This window comes from Rhinatrema bivittatum, chromosome 3, assembly GCF_901001135.1.
Source record: "Rhinatrema bivittatum chromosome 3, aRhiBiv1.1, whole genome shotgun sequence".
NCBI lineage: Eukaryota > Metazoa > Chordata > Amphibia > Gymnophiona > Rhinatrematidae > Rhinatrema > Rhinatrema bivittatum.
Window position 1 is genome coordinate 2203859 of NC_042617.1, and position 12988 is coordinate 2216846.

At 46.6% G+C, this 12988-nt stretch overlaps 1 protein-coding gene across 1 annotated transcript in view; it reads right to left on the minus strand.

The window, feature by feature from the left end:
• The window catches only part of LOC115088464 (cullin-9-like), a gene marked incomplete in the record, with an annotated part of 195027 nt that overhangs the window by 106663 nt on the left and 75376 nt on the right, over positions 1-12988 (minus strand). The window contains 2 exon segments of the mRNA XM_029596738.1: positions 416-653; positions 11095-11473. Of these exon segments, the coding sequence (XP_029452598.1) occupies positions 416-653; positions 11095-11473 (617 nt within the window).

The window sequence follows — 12988 nt, forward strand, 5'->3', positions numbered from 1 at the left end:
GTTCCAGGTTACAGCCTCTCCCTCCTCAGCACCCCCTCTTTATCATATTCTGAGAGCTCAGAGCTCTGTCCCTCCATTACTGGCACATCATGTTCCCTCCCTACAATGCCTCAGTCTGTACCTCAATACTCCCATCTGTACAGCCTTCTCCATCCGCAGCTGTTCCAGGTTACAGCCTCTCCCTCTTTATCATATTCTGAGAGCTCAGAGCTCTGTCCCTCCATTACTGGCACATCATGTTCCCATCCTACAATGCCTCAGTCTGTACCTCAATACTCCCATCTGTACAGCCTTCTCCATCCTCTGCTGTTTCAGGTTACAGCCTCTCCCTCTTTATCATATTCTGAGAGCTCAGAGCTCTGTCCCTCCATTACTGGCACATCATGTTCCCATCCTACAATGCCTCAGTCTGTACCTCAATACTCCCATCTGTACAGCCTTCTCCATCCGCAGCTGTTCCAGGTTTCTCAGCAGCATCAGGAAGGTGTCGCGATCTTTCATCAGATTAGAAGTCTCACTATCCAGGAGGGCAGTCTCCTCACAGATACATCGCTCTAGGGCCAGGATGATCTCCTTGGATAGGCTGCTCTCCTTCAGACTGCTCACCAACTTCAGCAAATCCACATCCTTGAAGTCAAAGGAAACACTGATGTCTAGAACAAAGGAGAGAGAGAGGGAGAGAGACACTCGGCACTCAAGATCTGATACACACGAGAGAAAGACAATCAGCACCTGTAGTCTGTTACACACACGAGAGAGAGACAATCAGCTCCTGTGGTCTGTTACACACATGAGAGAGACACTCAGCACCCGTGGTCTGATACACACACGAGAGACACTCAGCACCCGTGGTCTCAAACACACAAGAGAGAGACACTCAGTACCCAGTCTGTTACACACACGAGAGAGAGATGCTCTGCACTCAAGATCTGATATACGAGAGAGACACACTTGGCACCTGAAGACTGATACACACAAGAGAGACACTCCACACCTGAGGTCTGATACACACATGAAAGAGACACTCTGCACCCACAGTCAGAGACACACATGAGAGAGAAAGAGATACTCTGCATTCAAGATCTGATATACATGAGAGAGAGACTAAAGGCACCAGAGGTCTATTACATACAGAAGAGACCGACATTCAGCAATCAAGATTTGAAACACACAAAAAACACACCCAAGAACTGATACACACTAAAGAACCTAAGAACATAAGGGAGTCCATTTTCAGCCGCTGTGTGGCTTGGCTCGGTTAGACAAACTTTACTTAGCCACTTAATTTATGCGGTCAACTCCTCCTCATAATGCCCTTTTCTTATCTGCCTAAATTTAGCATGATAAGGGATAAATATAGCTGGGTAAGCCATTTAGCTGATAACTATTACGTTATATGTCTAAATGGCTTCCAAATATGGCCCTCATTAAGTTTCCTTACTGAATCAGTCCAAGGAGATCGTGGATTCTATTGGCATAGAAATCTCTTTTTGTCTTTAGAATTGAGGTCCTGTAATGATGAAGGGTTCCTTTGTATGCCGATAGTGTGGCTGTATTGGGGGCTTTGCGCCATCTGTTTTCTTTGTGTCGGAAGTCTTGCTTCATCCGTTTAAGTTCCGGAGAGAACCAGGGTTGTTTTCATTTTTGTGCTGGGTTAATTATTTTAACGACTGCGGGGCATAATTTATTTGCTACTGTTTCAGTGATTTTGTGCCAGGAAAGCACGGCTGAATCAGGGTTGGATACATCCAGGTTTGTGAGTTCCTTAGAAAGATGATCACTGAGCAAGTCAGATGCACATGGTTTCCTGAAGTGAATGGTGGAATGATGCTGTTGGGTGTTAGGCTGTTTTTTGGTGGTGAGGGTGGTGGTTATCAGAACGTGATCTGACCAGGGGACTGGGGTAAAAGTCGGTGCAGTCGTGAGAGAAAAATTAGAGTTAATGAAAATAAGGTCCAGTGTGTGTCCTGCTTTGTGGGTGGGTTTGTTGATGATTTGATTGAGGCCCATTGCATTGAGGGAGGTGAGGAGGGCTTCACAATTGGGAGAGCGGGGTGAGGCATCGATATGGAGGTTGAAATCCCCCATGATGATAGCTGGAAGGTCTGTATTGATGTGCTTCACTATAGCTTCTATAAGGGGGGAGGCGTCCGCTTCTAGTGCTCCTGGTGGGGCATATACTAGCAGGATTTGAAGATGTTTCGATTTGAATAAACCCAATTCCAATTTGGACTCAGACTTGATTGTATGTGAGGTAAGTCTGAATTCTTTCTTAGTAGCTAGTAGAAGGCCGCCCCCTCATTTATTGTGTCTGGGAACTGAAAAGATGTCATATAGGTGTATGGGTAATTGATTGATTAGAGCAATGTCTGAGTTTTTTAGCCAGGTTTCTGTGATGGCACAGATATCTGGCTTAGAGTCCAGGAGATAGGATGTGTGTTTTTTTAGTCAGTGACTGTGCATTAAATAGGGTTAAAGAGAGTAGGGTGAGCCCCAGGAGCTGGGTCAGGGGGGTGATCATGAATGGAATGAGAGATCTGGGAGTCCTTGCTGGTAATTCTTGAAAAGGATAAATGCAGGAGTGGTAGCGATGGTTTCTGACGGGGATAGGGTGGGTTAGCATCTTTCTTCCAGGGGTTCAATTGGAAGGATTGAATGTGAGGAACTGGGTAGCAGGTGCTAGAGGAAATGATGGGTCCAGATGGCTTTATATCTTTGAAATGTTTAGATTTGAGCTCTGTGTGCTTGGTACGGGTACAGAGGAAATTGCTATGAGATGAGGTAAAGTCTGAGAGGAAGGCGCCGTGAAGGGTTCTGTGGACATAAGAACATAAGAACATAAGAAAATGCCATACTGGGTCAGACCAAGGGTCCATCAAGCCCAGCATCCTGTTTCCAACAGTGGCCAATCCAGGCCATAAGAACCTGGCAAGTACCCAAAAACTAAGTCTATTCCATGTAACCATTGCTAATGGCAGTGGCTATTCTCTAAGTGAACTTAATAGCAGGTAATGGACTTCTCCTCCAAGAACTTATCCAATCCTTTTTTAAACACAGCTATACTAACTGCACGAACCACATTCTCTGGCAACAAATTCCAGAGTTTAATTGTGCGTTGAGTAAAAAAGAACTTTCTCCGATTAGTTTTAAATGTGCCCCATGCTAACTTCATGGAGTGTCCCCTAGTCCTTCTACTATCCGAAAGAGTAAATAACCGATTCACATCTACCCGTTCTAGACCTCTCATGATTTTAAACACCTCTATCATATCCCCCCTCAGTCGTCTCTTTTCCAAGCTGAAAAGTCCTAACCTCTTTAGTCTTTCCTCATAGGGGAGTTGTTCCATTCCCCTTATCATTTTGGTAGCCCTTCTCTGTACCTTCTCCATCGCAATTATATCTTTTTTGAGATGCGGCGACCAGAATTGTACACAGTATTCAAGGTGCGGTCTCACCATGGACGGTTCTAGCGAATGGTTCTCGCATCGGTACGCACTAAGGGGCGCACAAAGGGGCAGGCCTCTTTGTTGCGCTCCTTAGTGCGCGCGACGCCTGAGGCGGTCGGGCCCTTTAAAGAGCTCAGACGGCGTGGTCTCGGCATCACTGGGGTGGGCGGGCTTACCGCGCTGGGTTTCTCTCTTTTCTTTTGTTTCTCCTTCTGCGCCGCTCAGGGTCCGGGGCAGGCCAGAGTATGGGCCGGTTGCCTCCTATGCGGCCGCAGACTCCCGTGCCTCCCCTGACCCCGGTGGGTCTGCGCCGGCCGCACGGGGAGGAGGGTAAGAGGGAGATGGCTTCCCTGAGGCTGTCGGGCCCTTTAATGTTTTTTAAAGTACATAATTTACATATATAATTCTTTTTTTTAACAAATAGGTCAAAGTATAAGTTCACTGTATCACATTTTATATAGGTAAAAGTTCATTTTATCATATTTTATTAGCCACATATGTCACCATTTTACAATAGCATTTATTATTCATATGTTCTCATTTATTATTTATTATGTTTCAATTGTAAATTTTGTTAATCATAATGTTTTGTATGATTTATCTATAGCCCGAGGCAGCAGCTTTGAAAGCTGCGAAACTCGGCCTGAGTCGGGCGATACATTTTAAACACGTCTCTACTCCAATAAAGATTTGAAAAAGACCCAGGCGTCTATTCTTTTTGTTTTCCTAATGTACCTCGTGCGAGCATGTTTTGAAATTCGCTGACATACATGCATAAAAGCTGATAAGGTTATATGGAAGATGCACGCTGGCTGTGCTTGAGTAACCTCTTAAAACTAGGAGCATACTTGTGCACGGTCGGGGCATTTTAAAATATATGTGTGCAGGATTGTGCACAATTAAAAATTCCAGCATATCCTTGCTTGTGCACAGATGTGTGTATGGGCACACTCGTGCTCATTTTAAAATCATCCTCTATGTGAGGAGTTTCATTATTGCCTCTTTATCTCCCCCCTTTAACGAAGAAATAAGAGAATCCATCAACCCATCCAGGTTTACAACCTAACAAACAACAAGTCTCTAGTTGTGTATCAGATGTTTTCATAGGATAGCAAATGTTGCTTACCTGTAACAGGTGTTCTCACAGGACAGCAGGATGTTAGTCCTCACATATGGGTGACATCACAGGATGGAGCCCAATCACGGAACACTTTTGTCAAAGTTTCCAGAACTTTGACTGGCCCCTACTGGGCATTCCCAGCATGGCACTAACCCTGCAGCCAGCAGGGGTCCCCCTTCAGTCTTATTTAAAAGCTACAGGCAGTGCCAAAAAGAAAATAATAAAACGAACCCAACACCACGGGGTGGCGGGCGGGTTTCGTGAGGACTAACATCCTGCTGTCCTGTGAAAACACCTGTTACAGGTAAGCAACATTTGCTTTCTCACAGGACAAGCAGGATGGTAGTTCTCACATATGGGTGAGTACCGAGCTGAGGATGTCCGAACATGCACCAAATATACCCAACGGCGTGCAACAGGCACAACAACTGGGGTGGAATTTGGGAGAGGGCATCCTGAACCCCACCGGACAGGTGGAAGGGTGTTGGTACGTCACGTTGGAAATAAGTTACGCAAGACAGACTGGCCGAAGATGGAATCTTGTCTTCCGGCTTTGTCTAAGCAATAGTGGGCTGTAAAAGTATGGAGAGAACTCCAGGTGGCAGCCCTGCAAATGTCAGGAAACGGCACTGAGCGTAGGTGCGCTACTGAAGTCGCTATGGCCCTCACAGAGTATGCTTTAACACGGTCTTGGAGTGGAATGCCTACTTGCTGATAGCACAAGGATATGCAGTCCGCTAGCCAGGAGGAGAAAGTCTGCTTACCCACAGGCTGCCCCAATTTGTTAGAATGGAAAGACACAAATAATTTAGAGCTTTTCCTGTGGGCAGCTGTATGGTCTAGGTAGAACACTAGAGCCCGTTTACAGTCAAGGGTATGCAGAGCCAACTCACCTGAATTGGAATGGGGCCTGGGAAGGAAGGTAGGTAGTATAATGGATTGATTGAGATGAAACTCTGATACTACCTTAGGTAAGAATTTAAGGTGAGTGTGAAGTACCGCCCGGTCTTGCAGAAGTTTAGTGTAAGGCGGATAGGTAACTAGGGCCTGTAATTCACTAACTCTGCGAGCTGAAGTGATTGCCAAAAGGAAAATCACTTTCCATGTGAGATATCGAAGTTCACAGGATTGGAGAGGCTCAAATGGTGGTTTCATGAGCCGACCCAAAACCAGGTTGAGGTCCCAAGAAGGGGCCAGAGGACGCAGTGGAGGCTTGAGGTGAAGCAAGCCCTTCAAGAAGCGTGTTACATGGGGGTTGCACTGAGATAGGAACATCCCCGATACCTTTATGGAAGGCGGCTACCGCACTGACATGCATTCTAATGGAGGATGTTTTGAGACCTGACTCTGACAAGTGCCAGAGATAGTCTAGAAACTTCGGAATGGGATAGGTAAAAGGATCAAGGGCCTGAGAAGAGCACCATGACGTGAACCTGTTCCATTTGTAGGAATACGATTTTCTCGTGGAAGGCTTCCATGAAGCAATCAAGACACGAGAGACTGGATCAGAAAGGTTAAGCGGCTGAATGATTAACCTTTCAACATCCATGCTGCAAAGGACATGGCATGAAGATTGGGGTGGCGAAGGCACCCGTCGTTTTGAGTTACTAGAAGCGGGTCTGTTCCCAGAGGAATATGCCTGCAAATGGAAAGATCCTGAAGAACTGGAAACCACACTTGGCGGGGCCAGTGGGGTGCTATCAGGATCATGGTTCCCTTGTCCTGACCTAACTTCACGAGAGTCTTCAAGAGAAGTGGAAGTGGAGGGAATGCGTATAGGAGAGCGGTTGACCACGATAGGGAGAACGCGTCTTTTGGTGAATAATGTTGGCTGCGAGTGAGAGAGCAGAAATTGTCTACTTTGCGATTTTGGTGTGACGCAAAGAGGTCTATTTGAGGATAACCCCATTGTAGGAAGATGGAGTTCGCCACTAAGGGGTTTAGAGACCCCTTAGTGGACAATGTGTCTGCCAACACATTGTCCACTCCCGGCAAGTAGATGGCCCTGAGGTACACTGAGTGGGAGAGGGCCTCCACCCATATCTGCGCAGCTTCCTGATACAGAAAGTAGGATCCTGGCCCTCCCTGCTTGTTGATGTACCACATGGCCACCTAGTTGTCCGTCTGGATCAGGATGACTTGATTGGACAGGCGATCCTGAAATACTCTGAGAGCGTATCTTATTGCTCGAAGCTCCAGGAAATTGTTTTGGTGTTTGGTTTCCTCTGGAGACCAGGAACCTTGGGTCTGGAGATCGGCCACATGGGCTCCCCACCCGAAGTTGGAAGCATCGGTGGTTAGAGTTATTTGAGGGTTTGGCACTTGAAAGGGCAAGCCCTGTAGAAGATTGATGTGATTCGTCCACCAGGCGAGAGACAGACGGAGTGAGTCGATGACATGGACAATGGTCGATGGGGGCTGAAGGGATTGTAGCCATTGCGACCTTAAAGTCCACTGCATGGCTCTCATGGTGTGACCTGAACTGAGGACGCCATGTGTCCTAAAAGGATGAGAAAACGATGCGCAGCCATCGAGTGTTGAGACTGCAGCTGTTGTGCCAGAGACACGAGGGTGAGGACTCGTTGTCGAGGCAGGAAAGCCTTTGCCTGTAAGGTGTCCAAGTCTGCCCCAATGAACGATAAGGTTTGAGATGGGATGAAGGAGGATTTGTCATAATTGACGAGAAATCTGAGAGAAGTTAGAGTGTGTAAGGTGAGATTAGGGAGGACAAAGCGGCTTGCTGAGTCGGAGCCCTGATTAACCAGTCGTCCAGATAGGGGTAGACATGGACACCTTGAGTCCTGAGGAAGGCGGCAACTACGACGAGGCATTTTGTAAACACTCATGGTGCAGATGCTAGGCCGAATAGAAGCACTCGGTATTGATAGTGCTTGGGGCCTACGAGGAATCTCAGGAATTTGCGATGAGATGGAGTTTTCGCAATATGAGTGTATGCGTCCTGAAGGTCAAGAGAGCAGAGCCAGTCTCCTCTGGACTGGAGTAGGAGGGAAGCCTCCTGTTCCAGGAGCAATGAATGGTCAGATGTTCTCCACGTCATTAGAGGTGGGGAGTCCGGCGGGATGGAGAGAAAGTTGAGACGATAGCCTTGAGCAATTATTGCTAGGACCCAGTGGTCCGAGGTGATTGATTGCCATATGTTGTTGAAATGGCACAAGCGGCCTCCCACTGGGATATTTGGTAATGGAATGTGGCTGCTGCTCTCTATGTGAAAGTCAAAAACTAGAAGCAGGGCCTGGTTGGGGGGCTGTGTGTGGCTTTTGCTTTTGAGTTTGTCGAGACTGTGATTTGAGGAATGGTCTCGCAGAGCGACATCTAGCTGCTGGCAGGTAGGACTTCTTTGGTCTATAAAAAGACTTTTTAGAGTCCTTCCGGAAAGGCTGTTTAGAAGGATAATCCGAAGGGAACAGAGAGAGCTGTCTCAGAGTCTCATGATGGTCCTTTAGTTCAGCCACTGTCTTTTGAATCTGCTTGCCAAAGAGAATGTCTCCTATGCAGGGGAGGCCGGACAACCGCTCTTGCACTTCTGGACGAAGGTCTGAAGACTTAAGCCAAGCCCAACATCTTGCTGAAATAGCTGCTGCAGACACTCTGGTAGCAGTGTCAAAGATATCGTAACATGATCTAATCTCATGTTTGCCTGCCTCCAAACCCTTATTAAGTAGGGTGTGGAACTTATCTGGAAGTGATTGAGGCATGGAGGTTGTCAGGTCGAAGTTGCTTAAAAATGACTCTATTATATTGGGTCATATATAGTTGGTAAGCAGCAATTCGGAGGATCAACATTGATCCTTGAAAGACTCGGCGACCAATGGTATCCAAAAACTTTTGCTCCTTGCCAGGGGGAAAGGAAGTATGAGTTTTAGACCTTTTTGCTTTCTTTTGCACAGATTCAACCACCATAGATTGGTGATCCAATTGAGGCTTTTGAAAACCTGGAACTGACTGCACCAAGTAGGTAGAGTCAGGTTTTCTGTGGACTGGTGCAATGGAGCCAGGGTGCTCCCAGTTCTTTTTGAGAAGGTTAAGAAGAACTTGATGGATGGGGATGGAAGTGATTTCCTTGGGCGCATCCAGGAATTGAAGCAACTCCATCATCTGATGTCTGTCGTCCTGTTCCGTTAGTAACTGGAAGGGGACTAATTTAGACATGTCCTTCACAAAGTTTATGAAAGAAATGTCGTCCTCTGGAGGAGAACGCTTTCTACTTTCAGTAGGTGAAGGTGGTGAAGTTAAATCATCGGTCCAGGTATCATAAGGATCCGCACCTGTGTCTCTAGGGACTGTAGAGGGACGGGGTAGTTGGATACCTGAAGGCCCCGGTTTAGGCTCCGAAGGTACCGATGAAAGTAATGAAGGCCCCAGCACAGGCATCAATGGCATCAGTGGATGGCTCGATGGTGCCGATGGGGGTATCGGTATCGTTGAGGCAGTACTCCCGAAGGAGGGATGCGGAACGGCGTTTCTCCTCCTGATGACAAAGTCAACGGGGAGGGCACCGGAGCCATCAGTGACCCGGGATCCACCAGTGGAGAAGCGGCAATAAGCGCTTCCATCCTCGATAGCAGCAGTGCCAATGCTGCTGGAATCGGGTCGGTGCTCGGTTCCACTATCAGTATCAATATCAGTGCCAGGGGAACCTGGAGTCGATGCATCGCCTTGTCAATGGCCTCCTGAACCATCCAGTCCAGTTCTTCTCGGAGACCTGGAGCAAGCAGCCCCTGCTCCGGAACAGAAGAAGGAGGCAGAGGCATAGCCAGAGGGACCACCATTGGAGGTGGAGTCGCAGCTCCTGAAGCCCTGTCGGGTGAAGATTGCCTCGGTGACCCGGTCGCCGAAAAGGTTGGTGCCTTTTCTGGATGGGGTTTCTTCAGCGGCGGCTCGGACGATGGCGAGGTCGATGGTTTCGATACCTCAATGGTCCGAGACTTTCGGTGCCAATAGCGATGTTTCTCCTTACGATCACCTCGATCATGAGGGAGAGAAGAGGGTGTCGAAGGCCGGGAAGTGATCGACGCCAGGCGCTCACCGGTCGGTGGACGATGCTGGTGCGACGTAGACTGTGCCGGTTCAGATGATGTCGATGCAATGGACGGAGTCGGGGTTTGAGCACTGAAGAGAAGTCCCATCTTCTCCTTTCTGGCCTTGCAACCTTTTGGTGTCATTAGGGCATATTTGGTGCAGGTCAGGATATCGTGCTCTCGTCCAAGACACATTACACAGACTTTATGCGGGCCTGTAATGGACATGGTATGAGTACATTCCTGAGACACCGACGGAACCCCGACCAGTAGGCTGCGAGGGCCAAACTCGACGGTAATCGACGGAAAACTTACCAGAGTACCGCGGACTGAAAAAAGTTAACGGAGGGACCCCTGTGGGGCAATTTAACTTTAACTAATTCTGTGAGGAAAATACAGGGCCCAGCATAAAATCTTGTCCCTAATTCACAAAACACTCTACAATGAAAAAACTGAGTGGTTAACTTCACCCCTTCATTTCCATATCCCTTCAAGAATTACTAGATCAACCGGAACAGGGATGTTGCCAATTCCTTCCCCTAAAATTGGGCATCTAAATAATGTAAGATAAAGAACTCTCTCTATTGCTGGACCCCAACTATGGAACTCTCTACCACAGGAATTACGATTGGAAGCAGACATTAAATTATTCAAAAAGGGTATCAAAACATGACTATTTAAACAAGCCTTCCAAGAGCTATTAACACAATGAGTTCAAACCGCTGATGTTATATCAAGGTAATGTATATATTTTATTTTATTATCCCTTCTCTGATTGTTTAAATTTTATCATTATTTAGCTTACTATTTTTATTTTTAGTTTACTATTTTATTTATTTACATTACGAAACATAAGAACATAAGAAATTGCCATGCTGAGTCAGACCAAGGGTCCATCAAGCCCAGCATCCTGTTTCCAACAGAGGCCAAAACCAGGCCACAAGAACCTGGCAATTACCCAAACACCAAGAAGAACCCATGCTACTGATGCAATTAATAGCAGTGGCTATTCCCTAAGTAAACTTGATTAATAGCAGTTAATGGACTTCTCCTCCAAGAACTTATCCAAACCTTTTTTGAACCCAGCTACACTAACTGCACTAACCACATCCTCTGGCAACAAATTCCAGAGCTTTATTGTGCGTTGAGTGAATTTTCTTCTTTGGAAATGCAAATATTTTTAAATGAATATTTAACTACTGTAAACCGATTTGATATGCTCGCATGAAAAATCGGTATATAAAAATTATTAAATAAATAAACATACTGACAGAATAAGGAGCTGTCTGCTCTTCATCTACTTTAGGAACGGCAAATTCTTTGCTAGAGTTACCAACGTGCGAATTATCTTCTCTTACCCCGGCTGAGTAGCAGGAACTGATTGTATTTGCTGGATTACTTGAGAATGACAAAATCACTTTTATAAGGAGAAGGCCTTTGCAATATAGACTAAGACTGGCAGCAGCTTTTCCTCTCCTGCAGAGATTTACCTTTGGTTGTCTCCTCCCCCACCTCTGGAAGCTGAAATCCCTGGGCTTTGAAAAGCTCTTGGAAGAGCTCCAGGTCTGTTTTCTCTGCCGTGGGAGGAGGTAAAGGAAAGTTGTCAGCAGCAGGAGCTTCCTTCTTTGGTTTCTTGGATACTCCAGACAAGGGGCTCCCCAGTCCAGTATAATCTGCAGAGGTCATGACCCCATTCAGGCAGTCCTGCTCAGGGCCTCCTTGGCTGATGTATCTGATGTAGATGTGGGAATTGTGCAGGTCCGTCAAAGTAAAGCCCTGGCAGTGCTGGTTCAGGAACTGCAGAACTTTCTGTGCCAGCTCTACAGGTACCGACAGCTGGATCAGGGCTTCTTCAGTCAACTCTGACAGCTGCAAAACCAAGGACATGAATTATTTCGTACAAAGCCCAGAGCAGTTCCAAGGCCCAACACACAGATCCCTAAAACTCAGTGATGCTATAGCAGCCCCCGTCTGCTGACATGGACACAGAGCAGAGACCTTCCATAGCCCATCACAAAAAGCAAAATTGCTTACCTTGTAATAGGTGTTATCCCAGGACAGCAGGATGTAGTCCTCACATATGGGTGACGTCACTCACAGAGCCCTTAAGCGGGAAAAACTTCTGGCAAGTTTCTAGAAGCTTTTAACTGGCTGCCTGAGGCTACTGAGCATGCCCGGCATGCCATGATATTCCCTGCCACAGGGGTCTCACTCCAGTCTTGTATGTAGCTATAAGCGTTAGCAAATAAAATAATAAAGTCTGAGGCCCAACTCCGCGGGGGTGGCGGGTGGGTTTCGTGAGGACTACATCCTGCTGTCCTGGGATAACACCTATTACAAGGTAAGCAATTTTGCTTTATCCCAGGACAAGCAGGATGCTAGTCCTCACATATGGGTGATTAGCAAGCTAGAGGCTGAGTCATTGTCCATGGAGGTAGCAGTGATGCTTTGTTGACGAAAATGAGTCAGCCGAAGATCACAGCAGAGTGGATGTAGAAGGAGTTGGGATTAAACAGGAAACAAGTTCTTTAAGACAGATTGTCCATAGGCTGAATCCTGTCGTCCTTCCTTGTCCAAACAGTAATGAGCTGCAAAGGTGTGAAGGGAACTCCATGTTGCTGCTTTACAAATGTCAATGATTGGTACTGAACGAAAATGTGCCACTGAGGTTGACATTGCTCTTACTGAATGCGCCTTTACTCGCCCTTGGAGAGGAAGGCCTGCTTTTTCATAGCAAAATTGTATGCAATCCGCTAACCAATTTGATAGAGTATGTTTTCCCACTGCTTTACCTGGCTTATTTGGGTCATAAGAGACAAAAAGCTGATTTGATGTTCTGAGGGACGTAGTGCGATTTAAATAAAAAGACAACGCACGTTTACAGTCCAAAGTATGTAAAGCTCTTTCACCTTGGTGAGCGTGAGGCCTGGGAAAGAATGTGGGTAAAACTATTGATTGATTTAAGTGGAATTCCGAAACTACCTTAGGAAGGAATTTTGGATGTGTTCGGAGAACCACTCTGTCATGGAGAAACTTTGTATAAGGTTCATACGTGACAAGTGCTTGTAACTCACTAACTCTTCTAGCTGATGTGATGGCTATGAGGAAAATAGTTTTCCATGTGAGAAATTTAAGTTCACAGGAATCTATGGGTTCGAAAGGAGAACGCATTAAGCCGGTCAAAACCAGATTCAGGTCCCATTGTGTAGCTGGAGGCCGAATTGGTGGTTTAAGGTGAGTTAGACCTCTCATAAATCTACTGACGAGAGGTTGTGTGGATATAGGTGCATCTCCTATTTTGTTATGATAAGCGGAGATTGCACTCAAATGCACTCTGATTGACGATGTCTGCAGACCAGAGTTCGAAAGATGGTACAAATAGTC